The sequence below is a fragment of the Solenopsis invicta genome, chromosome 4, assembly GCF_016802725.1.
Source record: "Solenopsis invicta isolate M01_SB chromosome 4, UNIL_Sinv_3.0, whole genome shotgun sequence".
NCBI lineage: Eukaryota > Metazoa > Arthropoda > Insecta > Hymenoptera > Formicidae > Solenopsis > Solenopsis invicta.
In genome coordinates, this window is record NC_052667.1 from 15,455,470 (window position 1) to 15,458,858 (window position 3,389).

At 59.8% G+C, this 3,389-nt stretch overlaps 1 protein-coding gene across 1 annotated transcript; it reads right to left on the minus strand.

Moving 5' to 3' along the window:
• Positions 1–1,131: 1,131 nt before the first annotated feature.
• On the minus strand, positions 1,132–2,058 carry LOC113004984 (vegetative cell wall protein gp1-like). Its single transcript, XM_026139753.1, has one exon. The coding sequence runs from the start codon at positions 2,056–2,058 to the stop codon at positions 1,132–1,134; it is 927 nt and encodes a 308-aa protein (XP_025995538.1).
• Positions 2,059–3,389: the final 1,331 nt, after the last annotated feature.

The window sequence follows — 3,389 nt, forward strand, 5'->3', positions numbered from 1 at the left end:
TCGGACCGGATAAGGCTCGTCGGTTGGTCAGGTGTCCGCAATGATTATACCCAGCGTTTTAAGTAGTCAAAGATAGAGAATGATTTATTGAAGATATAATAGCTACAAAAAGTGTTGAACAAAAGAAAAAGAAAAGGCGTTGACAAGATGCATGAGATAACAAAGATAAGGAGATCGCAAAGAGATACCGATAGAGGTAACAATATGGCTGGTACTCGGCTTACCAGTTACGCGGCGCGGTTTATATCTAATGCTAGAACTATCTATGTACAAGTTTTTCGGCTAAACTAGGAAGTTATGCGGGCGGCTTGCCCGTACGGTCGGGGAGTCGCGGGGCGCGGCGGGATTGGCTAACGCGGTCGTGTAAGCGTGTGCGCAAATGCGGGTCGTTGCCGGCGCGGTCGCGGCCGCGATTCGCCCGAGCGCGCCCCGTGCAAGTGGGGCGCTCGATCGACAGGTTGCTTGTGCCCTGCCGATGTATGTGTTACGACATTTGTCGGTTCGACGGTAAAGGTATTCGGGGACGACGGTGATTGGTCGAGAATGCTCGGCCGGTGATGATGGCGAGAATGCTCGTCGAGGATCTCGGACGTGATTGGTCGAGAATGCTCGGCCGGTGATGATAACGAGAATGCTCGTCGAGGATCTCGGACGTGATTGGTCGAGAATGTTCGGCCGGTGATAATGGCGAGAATGCTCGTCGAGGATATCGGAGTCGGTTGGTCGAGGATACTCGGCCTAGGATAGCAACGGGAATGCCCGTCGAGGAGCAGGAGAGCGACGAGAATGCTAGTCTTTAAGGAACGATCGAGAATGCTCGGTCTGTGGACGGGTCGGATAGTCGGACGGATCTGACTTGTGCGTTCCCACTGCCGGTTTATATATCCGAACGCGCGGCTGAGCAAGCCAATCCGCGCGCTCGGTCGGTTGAGCCGGAGTGGGAGCGTTACGGAACGCCACGGTCGGCGCGCGTGTCGCCGCGTGGTTGCACGGCGAAGTTCGGTTGTGCGCGCACGTGGTCCTCGGCTGCACTCGGCGTTCGGTGTTCGGTGGACGGAACGGAGGCGCACGGACGGTGGAGGGGCGTATCGTTACATCACCCCCCCTCGTTTAAGTGGCGAACTTAGGCCACTACGCCGGGAATTCCCGCACGTAGTGGCAGCGGCCGGCGCGGTCAAAGCGCAACGTGTACCGACGAGTCGCGAGTCGCACTTTGTACACCCGCGAGATCCGCGCGGCGTGATACGGCACATGGATTATTAGGTCCTCGCGCACTCGCACTGGTATAAACGGGGGAGTGTCCCGTGTGGAGGGTACGATGGCCGGTGTTGCTGGCGGTGTCCTCGGTGCCCTGGCTGGGGCTGCGGCGACTGGTTGTGCGGTGGCTGGTTCCGCAGCTTTGACGGAGAGCCTCGCTGGTGTGGTTGGTGGCTGGCCGTGCGGGTTCGGTGCCGGAGTCGAAGTGCTTTCCTCCTCTAGGTTGGAGAGCGTGTCCCCAAAGAGATCCACTAAGCTGGCTTTCCCCCGCTGCTCTGGTCGTTCCGGCTTGGTAGCGTCGGCCGGAGGCGCAGTCGGGGCGACAGCCGGCGGTGTTGGCCTTGCCGGTGTCGCAGTCTTCCGACTTGCGGGTAGTGACGAAGGCGGTCGACGCATCCCAGGCCGTGCTGGAGGTTCTGCCAGGAGTGCGGCGAGTTTCCGGGCGTTAGTGGCGGAGGACCGCTGGATCCGTACCCCTATTACCGGGGCGTCCTTCCTTGGCGCCGTTGCGGTTCGGACGAGGCACTGACGGGGGCCCGTCCTCTTGGCCTCCTCGATTAGTCCGTGTGATGGTTCTCGCACGCTGACGCCCCGACGCTTTGGTCGCTTGGTGGTCGCGTCCCGGGTCGTCCTAGGCAGTCCGTGCGGGTCGGCGGCAGGAGGCGGCGCTGTTGGCGGTTGATCGGCCGTCGCCGGGAATAAGTCCGGACGAGGAGGCACTATGGTCATAACTTGGGACCATAATGCCTCGAACTCCTCATCGTTGGTAGGCTCCGTGAGCAGTGCGTCTAGTTGCTCCATTTTTCAGGAATCACTTTCTGCGGTTTCCGGGTCGGTTGGTCTGCCTTATATACCTCTCCGGGTCTGGGAGAGGGTGCTCCTTCCCTCGGGATGACATGGCTCCTGGACGTGATTTTCACGTGTTCATCTCCTGGCGGGGTCATCGGCATCAGATTCTGCTGTCTCATGGTTGCCGTGGGTCTCGTCTGCTCGGTCGTCATCTGCCAGGTCGTCGTCCGCACGGTCGCCGTCTGCTCGGTCGTCGTCTGCTCGGTTGTCGTCTGCTCGGTCGTCGTCTGCTCCGGTGTAACCGTTTTGTTCGTCTTCGGTATCCTCTGCATCGGTCTGTTCGGCAACGGCTTCTCGTGTGCCCGGCTTAAGGTCTTGCACGTGGACTCGACGGTGCCATTTGCCCTGCGGGTCTCGGATGTCCACGATCACGGGGGAGTGTATTTTGCGGACTTCGAACGGTCCGGCATACTTAGGGGCCAACTTGGCGTTAAACCCCTGGCCCTTATTGGATAGCAGATGTTCTCGCTTCCATACGGTGTCCCCTAATGCCGGTTTCAATGCGCGCCTACGTAGATTGTAGTGCTGTTCTTGCCGGTTGAAGGCACGTGCCAGGTTGGTTCGCACGACTTCGTAGGCCTCCCCCAGTCGCTGTTGATTGGCGGTTGGTGCTGCTGCCGGTACGGGCCGTTGATCGCGGAGTCCGGTCGGTTCTTCCAATTCGCGCCCGTGGTTTAAATAGGCGGGCGAGTATCCGGTGGCGTCGTGCGGAGCCGTATTATAGGCGAACTGCAATGCGCCTAGTTGCTAGTCCCATTGGCGGTGGTTGTTCCCCACGAACTGTGCTACCATCGTCTTGATCGTCCGGTTCGTTCGTTCAACGGGATTGCAGTGAGGGGCGTAGGCCGGTGTGGTACGATGTTCTACCCCTAGCTCCTGTAACAGGGCTTTCATCGGTCGCCCAATGAACGGCCTACCGTTGTCCGAGATGACCTGCCGGGGACATCCGTGCCGGTAGACGATGCGGTCGGTGACGTGTTGCGCAATGGTCGCCGCGGTTGCTCGCCGGAGTGGGCTTAACTCGACCCACTTCGTAAAACGGTCTTGCATCACTAGTAGCCACGTATGGCCACTAGTGGACCGCGGGAGGGGTCCCACCAAGTCCATCGTGACTTGCGCCCACGGCGCGTCGACATGGGACGTGTGTAAGAGTCCGGCTGGCCGTGTCTGCGCGTGTTTGTGCCGCAGACAGCAGTTTCGGACGTACCGGGCGATGTCGGCGAACATCCCCGGCCAATAGTAACGCCGCGCGGCTCGGGCAATAGTTTTCGCGATTCCCAGGT